The sequence below is a fragment of the Hipposideros armiger genome, unplaced genomic scaffold (genome assembly GCF_001890085.2).
Source record: "Hipposideros armiger isolate ML-2016 unplaced genomic scaffold, ASM189008v1 scaffold_1259, whole genome shotgun sequence".
Taxonomy (NCBI): domain Eukaryota; kingdom Metazoa; phylum Chordata; class Mammalia; order Chiroptera; family Hipposideridae; genus Hipposideros; species Hipposideros armiger.
This window is the reverse complement of record NW_017732609.1, coordinates 75,305-87,796: the sequence shown is the minus strand read 5'-3', so window position 1 is coordinate 87,796 and position 12,492 is coordinate 75,305. Positions and strand designations below refer to the sequence as shown.

At 35.5% G+C, this 12,492-nt stretch overlaps 1 protein-coding gene across 1 annotated transcript in view; it reads left to right on the top strand.

The window, feature by feature from the left end:
• SYCP1 (synaptonemal complex protein 1) overlaps positions 1-12,492 on the top strand; it is a 98,530-nt gene that overhangs the window by 27,229 nt on the left and 58,809 nt on the right. The window contains exons 12-14 of the mRNA XM_019633212.1: positions 9,245-9,339; positions 10,006-10,190; positions 11,422-11,489. Coding sequence (XP_019488757.1) covers positions 9,245-9,339; positions 10,006-10,190; positions 11,422-11,489 — 348 coding nt within the window. The remainder of the gene's footprint in view (positions 1-9,244; positions 9,340-10,005; positions 10,191-11,421; positions 11,490-12,492) is intronic.

Here is a 12,492-nt window from a genome sequence, read left to right as displayed (position 1 = left end):
GCTGCTCAGCTCGGGCTGACTCGAACCGCTGTTGCTCAGAGCTCAAACTCTTGAGCGAGCTCTTAACCAACTGAGCCACTCAGCCGGCCCTTAGAGGGAATTATTAATTATTTCTGAAGCAAGACATTTGGAAAGGCATTAGGGGAAAATTGTATGTTGAACTAGACCTTAGATGATTAAAGGTTCACTAGACAGTAAATTGGAGGAGTGAGTGTATACAGAAGAAATGGCTGTGCAAATCATGAAAGTGTGAAAACTGGGGTATATTTGAAGCACTGATTGATGTGTCTATATCTTGAACTCAGGTAGATGAGATTGGGAAAGAATGTTGGATCAGACTGTGAAGGATCTTGAATGTCGTCATGTTTAGACTTTTTAAAGTTTTATTAAATTTATTGGGGTGACACTGGTTAGTAAAATTATATAGGTTTCAAGTGCACAGTTCTATAATACATCATCTATATATTGCATTGTGTGTTTACCACCCAGAGTCAGTTTTTCCATCACTATATATTTGACCCCCTTTACCCTCTTCTAGCACCCCCTCACCCTCTGGTAACCACTAAACTGTTGTCTGCATCTATGATTTTTTTGTTTGTCTTGTTTGTTGCTTTCAGTTTTATATCTCACATATGAGTGAAGTTATATGGTTCTTGACTTCTTCATTCTGACCTATTTTTGTGTAGACTATCTTATTGAATTTTTTCAAACTTGTTCAAGTAGCTGGGCACTTGGTAAGCATAATACACTTTGTGAAACCCTGCACCTTTCAGAACATCATAGGGATCTTGTGGCATTTCTCACTTTTCTCTTAAAAAACTTCATATAGCTAATCATTAACTAGTTCTTACTAACTTATGCCTGCTCATTTCACCTTACTGTCATTACTATATCCTATATGCCAGATACATTGAAATTATTTAACTTCCCCTACGTTTTATGTTTTTCCTATCTCACCATCATGCTTTTGGCTACTTTTTCTGTGGTGTTAGGCTATTGTAGGGTCTTCCTAGGCTGCCGCTTTCCTTGTCTTTTTGCTAGAGAAAGTAGACTTCTTTTGGAGCTTTTTTTGTCTGTGCCCATTGGCGTTTCCAGGTCGCTAGCTTCTTTAGTTCTATGTCTGGGATGTGTGAGGCAAACAAACACAAAATAAAACAAAACCTCAAACAAACAAACAAAATTGAAACAACCTCCTGCCCCCAGGGGTCATACCACTTGTTTCTCAGGTCCAGAGGCCTATAATCTGGTCTTCCTTCTCTCAACCTTTCAAAGTCTTGTATTTCTTTTATTAATGTTGAGAATTTTGTTGTAATTGGGAGGAATAGAGAAAAGTATATGTATTTCATCTTCCCAAAAGTGGATGTCTTTTATTACTTTTTATTATTCCAGTTTTACCCTTGACTACTTTGAAAGTTATATAATCTGTTTGTGTTTTTTTAGTGATTACTAGAGATATTACAACATTGATTCATTACTTTTCAATACATAAAGTTAATCAATACATTTATCTTCTTGGGCTATTCAAAGACTTTAGAACATTAATTACATTTAGTTACCCTTCTATTTTTGTTTTGTATTTCAATTCTATAAACAAGACCATTATTATTACTGTTATATGTAGACAATGCTTATTTGGTTTTACCTATGTATTTTCCTCTTTCTTTGCTCTTAACTTTTTCTTTTTTTGTATCTCAGACCTTTCATTTGGATATCTTTTCTGCCTTAAAAAGGAATATTCAGAATATCCATTAGTGAAAATATGCTTGTGATGATCTCGCTTCCATTTTATTTGTCTAAAAGTTTGGTTATTCTCATCTGTAAAGTATATTTTTGAATAATATGTATTTCCAGGTTGGTACACTATTTGCTATTTCTAGAAATTTATTTTTAGCACACTGAAGATACCATCCTGCTTTCTTTTGGCTTCCTTTGTTGATTTGAAGAAGTCAGTTGTCACTCTAACTGCTGAATCTTTGATGATAAGGTATCTTTTCCCTCTTTTGTGGCTTTTCAGATTTTCTTCACCTTTGATTTTTAGCATTTTCAGTATGACATGTTAACATATGGGTTTAATTTTATTTTATAGCTTCTTGAATCGTTGTTTTTTTTTTTAAGATTTTATTGGGGAATTGGGGGAGGGAAACAGCGCTGGGGAACTGGGGCAAGGGGAACAGACAAGTTGCTGTTGTGTTGTTCTTCAGTCTAGTTGTGGAGAATGTCGCCCCATTGGCCCAAGCTGGCACCATCACTGCGCTCTTCCCGGGCGAGGCAGATCGGTTGCCCGCCTCTGGACCGCCACTCACTGCAGCTGCTGGCTGCTCATGCTGGCTGCTGGCTACACACGGTAGCTTATGGCAGCCCACTGCAGCAGGGGACTGCAGCCTATGACGTCGCCGGTGACCCACAGCAGCCCAGCTCCAGGTCAAGCTGCCGTTCACCATCTTAGCTGCAGAGGGCAGTGTCACTGGCCCTCATATGTGGGATCTGAACCGGGGTCCTCTGGCATCCCAAGCCAGTTACTAACCAACATGCCACTTGGCCGGCCCTTGAATCTTTAAATTAGTGTCTCTTATTGTTGCTTTTCTTTAAACATATTTGCTCTATTCTCTGTTTCCTCTTTTTCTGGAACTTGGAGTAAAAACATATGCTAATTTTTGAACTGTCTTTTGTGACAACCTGTTTTTTATATTTTCAGTTTTGCCTTTCTGTGCCTTGTTCTGGATGATTTCTTTTGACCTTTCTTGTCATTCACTAATAATCTCTTTATTTGTTCTCATCTACTATGAACACCTCTGTTTTATTTTCAGTTATTAAGATGTTTAAGGTGTTATCCTAACTTATTTTTCAAGTCTGTTCTACTTTATGTGGTTTTCTCTTATTATTTTCAAGGTTTCTTTTGTGTTAAATATACTAAGAATAATAGTTTAAAGTTCCTTTCTGATCATTCGTTATCTTAAATGTTTGTGAGCCTCATTCTGTCTTTTCTTTTTGATAGTTTTTATTCAAAGTGCCTTGTTTTCTTTTGTGTGCCTTGTTGTCTTTGACTCCATGCTCATTACTTTTCTTGCAAAAATTATTTGTAGGAGTAATTTAAGGCCTGTCTGGTGTGTAGGTAACTTAACTAAATGGGAATCCTTCCAGGAGAAAGTTTTGCCCTGTGCATGGTGGATTATCTGGTACAATCTCAAATCAGTTTCAAAGCTTGGGGTTTCTTGGACCACTCAGGTGATGTGAACCTGGGCTGCAAATCTCTTTGAGAGTTGGCTTACTTTTGCTTCATTCTTACATAAAGAGTGCCCAGCTTATTGTACAAAAGTTTAATTCTTTGACTCTCTACCTTATATACGAGATGTGATAAAAAACTATGGTGAATATTTAAATTAAAAAAACTTATTATAGTAAAAGACAGATTGCTATTAATCTCCCTCAAAATATCCCCCCTCACTTCAAATTCACCCATTGTTCTTGCCACTTTCTGAAGCAGTTCTGGAAGTCCTCTTCCATGAGTATCTTTAGTTGTGCTGTTGTGACTGCCTTGATGTCCTGAGTTGATTCAAAATGTTTACCTTTCATGATCATTTTGACTTTGGGGAAGAGCCAGAAGTCACACGGTGCCAGATATGGTGAATAAGGTGAATGAGGACACACCATAATGTTTTTGTTTGACAGAAATTGCTGTACCAGAAGCGATGTGTGACATGGAGCCTTTCTGTTATGATAAAAAACTATGGTGAACGCTGCTGCTGAGTGCCAGTCAATGGAAAGGCAGAGTTCTTCAATATGGGAAGTGACACATCATACCTAAGAACAGTGTATGACAAGTTTCAACTTGTTTGGTGCAGTCAGCTGGGTGTGAGCTACGGTTGAGAGAAGGTGTGTTTTAACATGTGTGGTAAATTGTCCTCCCATCATGACAACGCCTTTGTGTCACACATCACTCTGGTATTTGGCAGTTTCTGGCAAATAAAAACATGTTCTCATCCACCTTATTTACCGGGTCTGGCACTGTGTGACTTCTGGCTCTTCCCCAAAGTCAAAAGATTCAGGGGGCCGGCCGAGTGGCTCAGTTGGTTAAGAGCTTGCTCAAGAGTTTGAGCTCTGAGCAACAGCGGTTCGAGTCCAGCCCGAGCTGAGCAGCAGCTGAGCTGCCAACAGGTAACAGGATGGCTCAGCTAAAAAAAAAAAAAAGATTCAGGACATTGAGGCAGCCATGACAGTGCAACTAAAGACACTCACGAAAGAGGACTTCTAGAACTGCTTCAGAAAGTGGCAAGAACGATGGGATAAGTGTGTTCGAAGTGAGGGGGAGTATTTTGAGGGGAATTAATGGCAATGTGTCTTTTACTGTAATAAAGTTTTAATTAAATATTCACTGTATTGTTTGATCACACCTCGTAGTCTTTGGGTGTTCATTTTTTCTCACCCTATTGTGATTTCAAATCAAAAGTCCAATTTTTCCAGGATCTGCAAATGCCCTCAGGGTAAAAGCAGGCTCTGTGTTCTTAGTTCTCCAGGTTTCTATTTTTTCTTCACTTTTGGTCTGGTAATTTTTCTTATTTTGTCAGGAGTTTAATGATTTTAATATTCTTTTTTCCCTCTTTTTTAGCTGAGCCATCCTGCCACCTGTTGGCAGCTCAGTGTCAGCTCAGCTCAGGCTGGGAATGGAACCAGCAATGCTGTTGCTCAGAGCTCGCACTCGTGAGCGAGCTCTTAACCAACTGAGCCACTTGGCCGGCTTTGATTTTAATATTCTTAATATTTGATCCTGAATTTTTATTTCTCTTTGGAGGAATATTTGAGTGACATACCTCACTCATTACCCCAATGGAGTTTTCAGTTTCAGGTTTTTAAAAAGATTTTATTGGGGAATTGGGGAAGGGGAACAGCCAAGTTGTTGTCCTTCAATCTTAGTTTTGGAGGGCACAGCTAGCTCAGCTCCAAGTCCAGTTGCCATCTGGCTGCCCATGGGCAGCTCACGGCTGCTCAACTCAAGGTGCCATGTTTAATCTTAGTTGCAGGTGGGCATAGCCCATCTTCCCATGTGGGGGGTTGAACTGGTAACCTTGTTGCTAAGAGTGCATGCTCTAACCACTGAACCATCCAGCCACCTGTTGGCAGCTTAGGTCAGGTCAGCTCAAGTTGCTGTGTACCATCCCATGCAGGAGTCGAACCGGCAACCCTGTTGTTAGGAGCACGTGCTCTTCAGCTGAGCCATCCTGCCGTCTTTTGGCAGCTCAGCTCAGGAACAGCTCACTGGCCTATGTGGGAATTGAACCGGTGACCCTGTTGCTCAGAGCTCGCACTCTTAACCAACTGAGCCATGCGACCGGCTCCAGTTTAAGTTTTATATGCTGTTTCTAGAAGTTTTATTTAGTATATGGACATCTTCCTTACCTATTTTAGTTTTTAAAGATTGATATAATACTTATTTTTAAAAATCCATAGGCAGTAATTCTAACATCTGAAAGCTTGGAAGGTCCAAGTCTGCCTTTTATTCATTCTTCTGACTCTGCTTATGGTGCTTTGTTTCCTCTTGTGATTTTTGATTGTGAGGTTATGTAACTTCATCTTTAGAAACTTTTTAAGGCCTGGGTTGCAACTATATTTTTATAGAGAAAATTTACATTTGCTGCTTCTGGAATCCTGGGGGAGCTTAGGGGCGCTTCAAATTAAGTTTTGGCTTGGAGCTTTTTTTTTAAGAACATTCAGGCAGCATAAATTCAGTGCCTGCACGTGCCTAAGGACTAATTTGTGATAATGATTTCTAGAGGAGACATTTATTACCAGACTATGATAAATAATATCATAGTGGACACCACAGGGTTAGTTATCATTTCCCTCTCCATATTAGCTTTTCCTATTTTTTTTCCCAGAGTTGGACCACTAATCCTTTCATTTCTACAGTTTTTTCAGAATGAAAATTTAAAAAATACAATCATAAGATCATTCTGTTGCTCAACATACTTTATTGTTTTTAACGGTCTCCCTGACTTTATGAAGCATACACCTCTCAGCAAGTCACATAAACCCTGTTATGATCTTGTCATTCTCTCTCCAGAATGCGTCACTCTCTCTCTTCCATTTTTGCCTTTGTACATGCTCTTTCACGTGCCTGTGGTCTTCTTTACTCCCCCCAGCTCCCATAACTTTTGTTAATACTTACTGGCTTTCAGATGTTTCAATTTAGCTGTCACTTTCTGGAAGCCTTCCTTGAACTTTCCCTTTCTATGTCTATCTCCCCTTTACCTCTAACCCTTATTGATCCTATTTGGCTTAAGTATTCCCTCCCCTATGTATATTTCCAGAATTCCTAGTGAATACCCATCAGCACTTATCATTGATTATTTGTCTGCCTGCCCAAGTATGTTGTAAATACCATGAATTTTAAGGTTCATGTTGTAGCATACTCATTCATCATCATCATCATCATCATCGTATTTAACATTTATTGACTATATGTTAGATACTGTAGTTAAACATCTTAATTTGCATTATCTATTTTAATCCTAACAGCAGCCCTTCAAGGTATGAGTAACTATAATTCTCATTTTCCAGTGGGAAAAGTAGAGTCAGACTGGTTGAGTATCATGTTTAAGGGTAGGTAGGTATTAAGAGGATATAGAATAATTTGAACCCAGGGAAGAGCATGACATTTCCCCCCCCCCTAGTGTTTTCATGATGTTTTAAGTGAATGCATATTTAAGTCTTTAACATATTTTGAGTTTATTTTTTAATATGGTGTAAGAGAGTGGTTCAGTTTCATTTTTTGGCATGTGTCTGTTCAGTTTTCCCAACACCACTTGTTGAAGAGACTGTTAATACTCCAGTGTACATTTTTACCAATGTTTGTCATGGATTATTTGACCATATAAATGAGGGTTTATTTCTGGGTTCTCTATTTTTTTTCATTGATCTGTGTGTCTGTTTTTGTGCTGGTATCATACTGTTTTGATTATTATAGCCTTGTAGTATAGTTTGAGATCAGGGATTGTGACACTGCCAACTTTATTCTTTTTTCTTAAAATTGCTTTGGCTATTTGGGTCTTCTGTAGTTCCATATAAATTTTAGGATGATTTGTTCTAGTTCTGAGAAGAGTCACATTGGTATTTTGGTAGGAATTGCATTGAATCTCTCAATTACTTTGGGTAGTATGGCCATTTTAACAATATTAATCCTTCCAATCCATGAGCATTATGCATCCTTACATTTATTTGTGTCTTCCTCAGTTTCTTTCTTCAGTGTCTTATAGTTTTCAGAGTACAGGTATTTTACCTCCTTGGTTATGTTTATTCCTAGGTATTGTATTTTATTTTTTTTATGCAATTGTAAATGGGATTGTTGTTTTCATTTCTCCTTCTGATTGTTCATTGTTAGTGTATAGGAATGCAATAGATTTCTGTATATTAATTTTGTGTCCTGCTATTTTATTGAATTCTTTCAAGCAAGGAAAACAAAAGCAATAATAAACAAATGGGACTAAATCAAATTAAAAAGCTTCTGCACAGAGAAGGAAACCTTCAATAAAACAAAAAGGCAACATACTGAACGGAAGAATATATTTGCAAATGATATGCCCGATAAGGGATTGATATCCAAAATATAATAGAAACTCATACAACTCAATAACAAAAATAGTAACTTGACTGAAAAATGGGCAGGGGACATGAAAAGACAGTTATCCAAGGAAGACATACACATGGCCAGCAGACATATGAAAAGATGCTCAATATCACTAATCATCAGGGAAATGCAAATCAAAAGCAGAACAAACTACTCCCTTACACCTGTCAGAATGGTTTTTATCAAAAAGTCAACAAATGATGTGTTGGTGAGAACATGGAGAAAAGGTACCCCTTGTACTCTGTTGATGGGACTGCAAACTGGTGCAGCCCCTATGGAAGACAGTATGGAGATTCCTCAAAAAAACTAAAAATAGATGTACCATATGACCCAGTAATCCTACTTCTGGGTGTTTATGCAAAGAAAACAAAAAAATTTATTCAGAAAGGCATATGCACCCATTTGTTCATTGCAGCATTATTTATAATAGTCAAGATATGGAAGCAAGCTAGGTGTCCACTGATAGATGAATGAATAAAGTAGACATGATATATGAGTATATATATATATATATATATACACACACAAACATATACACACAAAATGGAATATTATGCAGCAATAAGAAAGAATGAAATCTTGCCATTTGTGACAAAATGGATAGATCTAGAGGGTATTAGGCTAAGTAAAATAAGTCAGGAAAAGAAAGACAAATACCATATGGTTTCACTTGTATGTGGAATCGAAAAAACAAAACAAACAAAAACAATGAACAAAACAAAACTCAAACAGACTCATAGAAACAGAGACCAAAGTGCTGGTTACCAGAAGGGAGGGTGTGGGATGATGAGTGAAAAGGGAAAGAGGAACATAGTTAATTGTGATAAGTTTACACGGTGACAGATTATTACTAGAACTAGTGGGATATCACATTGTAAGGTACAAAAATGTCAAATCACTATAGTGTACACCTGAAGCTATTGTGACCAATATAAGATTCTATATCTACTTAAATAAAAACATGAATTAAAAAAAAAAGTGAATGCACACATGAAAGCACCTCTAGAGAGTAGTACCTGGCACTTAATATTTAGTAAACATTAGCGTTAATTGGAGTCAAAAGCTTTTAAAAATAATATTTAAATAAATATATTTTAGAAAATCTAAAACTCAAAATAGCAATAATGAAAACAAAATGAATAATTTCATCATTAGGACATAAATTACTTTTAATATTTTTGCATGAATTCTCTCCTTTTATATGCACTATTTATGTAAATACTGTTTTTAACTTGCCCTTTTTATTCTATGATATTTTATAAATATCTAAATTAGTAATCAATAAATAAAGCCTGTATTTCTATTTACAGTGGCTACATTTTATACCATTGTATGTATGTACCACTATAATCTATCTCCTGTTGGATAGTTAGGCTGTTTCCATTGTTTAGCTATTATTAAAAATGTAGCACCAAAAATCATTCACCTTTGCATGCTTGGGAGATAACAGTCTTGAGTAGTCAATAAAAGTTGATGATGACCAACATGAATGCACTTATATTTGCATAATTCTCCATCATTGTGGAGTATCTAATGGAGGAAAAAACTAATTGTTACAGATAATCTGTTTTCTTGGTATGTGTTTTCTGTTAAGTACTACCCATCTACAACTTTCTCTTTCAGAATTACTGGATGAAAACTTAAAAGAATCAAATAAGAAGCAGGATCATTTGACATCAGAACTAGAAGATTCTAAAATGTCTTTGCAAAGAAGTGTGGTATGATTTAAAAACTAATTAGCATGTGATAAGTCTCACATTGTCCATCAGTCAACAAATATTTATCGAATGATAGTATTAGGTACAAGAGTTTCAAACAGATGATACAGTCTATGTCTACAAACTGGTTATATACTAGTTTAATTACAGACATTGGATAAAAACACATCAAAAGTATAACTAAAATACAAGACCATGCCTAGGTACCCACAGTGTGATTCAGGCAAAATTTGCTACAGTAGTTCTAAGAATTGAGAGAACACTATGTGCTGGATTGTCTAGGAAGACTCCATGGAGAGGCTGGGAATGTAGGTGGGCTTTGGAGGAATGGTGAATTGAAATAAGAGTGGTGGAAGGGCCGACCGAGTGGCTCAGTTGGTTAAGAGCTCGCTCAAGAGTTTGAGCTCTGAGCAACAGCGGTTTGAGTCCAGCCCGAGCTGAGCAGCCTCTGAGCTGCCAACAGGTAGCAGGATGGCTCAACTAAAAAAAAAAAAAAAAAAAAAAAAAAAGAGTGGTGGGTGGGCATTCCAGATTGGCCAGGGTTGGTTAGAGTAGAGGAGTGAGAGGATGAGGGAGGGAGGGACAGCAAATTACAGAAGTAGATGAGTTCAGCTTTTTTTCTTAAAGCCCTTGGGTCATAGCTTTTGTTTTGTGCTTTTCATTTAGAGTACTCTAAAGGCTTTAGAGGAAGATTTACAGGTAGCAACAACAAAAATCTATCAGCTCACTGGAGAAAAAGAAGCTCAAATGGAAGATTTTAATAAAGCTAAAACTGCTCATGCATTTGTGGTTACTGAACTTAAAACTACTGTCTCCAACTTGAAAGAATTATTGACAACAGAACATCAAAGGTAAAAATATTTATTTAGCTGAATAAAGACAATTTATTTCTAATTTTCAGTGCCATTTTCTATTCATTGTCAATTGACTTATAATTCCTATAACAACCATAACCAAGCTATTTTTTTTTATTGTATAAAGTGGGAATACATTTTAAAAGTTTGTATTGGGTAGGCGGGTATCCTAGGAAAAGACAGTATTCTCTAGGATAGTTTCCATGCCTGCTTTGCCAGCTAAATAGACAATCTGATAAGTGCCGATGCAGTGATATGACATATTTAATTAAACTGTTGAATATTATTAGCTTCATAGAAATAACTTCCTGTGGAGAAGTGAGGCTTATTTAACTGGGGTCTGTAACCTCTCTGATTTATAAAATTAGCAACTAGCCTGGTACAAAGTAGGTACTCAAACATTTTTATTAAATTAATGGATTAATGAATATGATTAACTACATGTAAAATAAACTATTCATTTGCATTTCATCTAAATAGCAGTTTGTCTAAAACTTGAGTTAAAAATTTGCTTTGTTTTTTACTATTTTATATTAAGAAAAAATTCATATAAAGCTGTTATGAGGCCTATGTAATTATTCTTGGCCCATTAGCATTAGGGTTAATTAAGTAGGATGAAAGAGAGAAACAAGTTTCCCTCTGAAGTCATGACCTGCGCCTAGCAGTATTTCTTCTCTACTGCTTGTGTATGGTAAAGGAATAACAGCTAGCTTTTCTAGCTCAGCTAATCTTACGTATTCTTGATTGACCTCTTGAGTTGATTTTCAAATTTCAAAATTGTAAGTGACCTTAGATATCATCTGTTCCAATTACCTCAGTTTTACCAGCAAGGAAACAAAAAGCCAGACGAGCTAAACAAATTGCACAAGTTTTCATATTTATATTGTTTTTAAGGCAGAATTCAATTCAGGATAATAGTAGTTACATATTCAATCTCCCTCAAAGTTCTAGGATGCATTAATTTGATTATCATCAATAGCTAAGAGATAAATTGTGACCACAAGCTTTAATTAAGGTTTTATTTAGGCTTAATATATAACTGTATTTATAATAATATCTTTTGAAATGTTACACTCAAGTACAAAGTAGGTACTCAAAAATGTTTAATAATTGAATGAGTGAATCTGTGCTAAGATATATTGTTGCTAAATTGCACCAGTTTTAGTTACTAGATGAATTCTGACTAAAAGAATATTTTACATTGTAAACTAATAATATTTTTTACAAGATTGGGAAAAAGTGAGGATCAATTGAAAATATTTACCGTGGAGCTTCAGAAGAAATCAAGTGAACTGGGTAAGATTTAGAGAATAATATGTGTACATGATAATATTAGCCAATTATAAAACATAAACACTATTTCAGAATAAAATATAGTTTCTCCTCTGTCATTTACCAATAGAGAGTATTTGATAATTTTTTATTTGATTTTTAGAGATAGAAAATTTAAACCTTAAGAAAGACTATTCAGTTTCATTATGCAGTTCATAGATATACCTGGAAGTAAAAGGAGCTTAAGGGATGTTTATAATCTGTTTTCCTTATTTTAAGATTCAGAGGCCTTAATAAGTCTTAGTGAGAAATGTCTGTTACACTTTAATTGAATTTGAAATGTCATTGATTAGTCATGTTAGATTATGAACTATTTATAGGAAAGTGTGACCCTATTTTACCATGTGGCGGTGTTAATATTCAACAGCTTTCATGGACAAATTCTATAGTTACTCTGTGAATTTATGACAATTTAGTTAGATAATTTTAGTAACTATGCTTTATATTTACAAACCTTCATATCTACATGTGGAGAATTGTAAATATATATATATAAAACACTTTTTTTTTACCGATTTTGGTGAAAAGAATTATTAATATAGTTAATTAGTAAATTAAAGTAATTCATGAATTGGCATGTGTTATTCTTGAAAATCCCAATAACTTTCTGTAAGCTTTATTATATGCTTTGAATACTTGTATAATTAAAATAATTGTAAGTGATATTTCTATGTTCGGATATTTGGTTGAACTTTTAAACCCTTTTTATTCTTATCCTTTTGTAATGCTTAATTTTCTACTATAGTTAGTCTATAGTATTGAGCATCCAAAATTGTACTATCCAATGATAAATAATTTTATTATTTTAATATTATTTTACATTAGTGTTTGTAAATGCATTTTTCATCCAATTTTTAAATCTTCCTTTAGAGCATACAGTACTGTTATAAAGCACTGCATATACAATAAAACATTGGATTGCGAGTAACTTGGTTTGCGAGTGTTCCGCAAGACGTGCAAACATTTC